The sequence below is a fragment of the Pteropus vampyrus genome, unplaced genomic scaffold (genome assembly GCF_000151845.1).
Source record: "Pteropus vampyrus isolate Shadow unplaced genomic scaffold, Pvam_2.0 Scaffold309, whole genome shotgun sequence".
Lineage (NCBI taxonomy): Eukaryota > Metazoa > Chordata > Mammalia > Chiroptera > Pteropodidae > Pteropus > Pteropus vampyrus.
This window is the reverse complement of record NW_011889090.1, coordinates 1-403: the sequence shown is the minus strand read 5'-3', so window position 1 is coordinate 403 and position 403 is coordinate 1. Positions and strand designations below refer to the sequence as shown.

The 403-nt window shown below is 70.2% G+C and overlaps 1 protein-coding gene across 1 annotated transcript in view; it reads left to right on the top strand.

Moving 5' to 3' along the window:
• The window catches only part of LOC105303590, a gene marked incomplete at its 3' end in the record, with an annotated part of 6,194 nt that extends 5,796 nt beyond the window's left edge, over positions 1–398 (top strand). The window contains exon 4 of the mRNA XM_023521626.1: positions 213–398. Coding sequence (XP_023377394.1) covers positions 213–398 — 186 coding nt within the window. The remainder of the gene's footprint in view (positions 1–212) is intronic.
• Between the last annotated feature and the right edge of the window lie 5 nt (positions 399–403).

The window sequence follows — 403 nt, the reverse complement described above, 5'->3', positions numbered from 1 at the left end:
CCCCGGCCCCTGATGTGTGTTCCGAGATGAGCATGTGGGGCTCGGTGAGCTTCCTGCGAGCCTGCTCTTTTCCTGAAACCGGGTGTCGCTGCGTCCCAGCTTCCGGTTGGGCTGCTTCGCCGGCTCAGAATGGGGCCTGCCCTGGGAGACGCGAGCTGGGCGGGTGGGCTTGCCCTGTGCCGCGTTGGGCCTCCCGCCGCCTCCCCCGACAGGGTGCTACGGGCGCTGGGACGAGGATGGGAGCGTCCGCTGTGTGCGCTGCAGGAATGGGACGCACAGGGGCTCTGAGTGCAGAAGCCGGGCGTCGCGGCCCCTTCACCCCACGCCCCCACCCCTCCACGCCCGCCGGCCTGCTTCTCACGGAGGGTCCACGTCTCCGAGTTCTGGAGGACCTGGTGGGGGA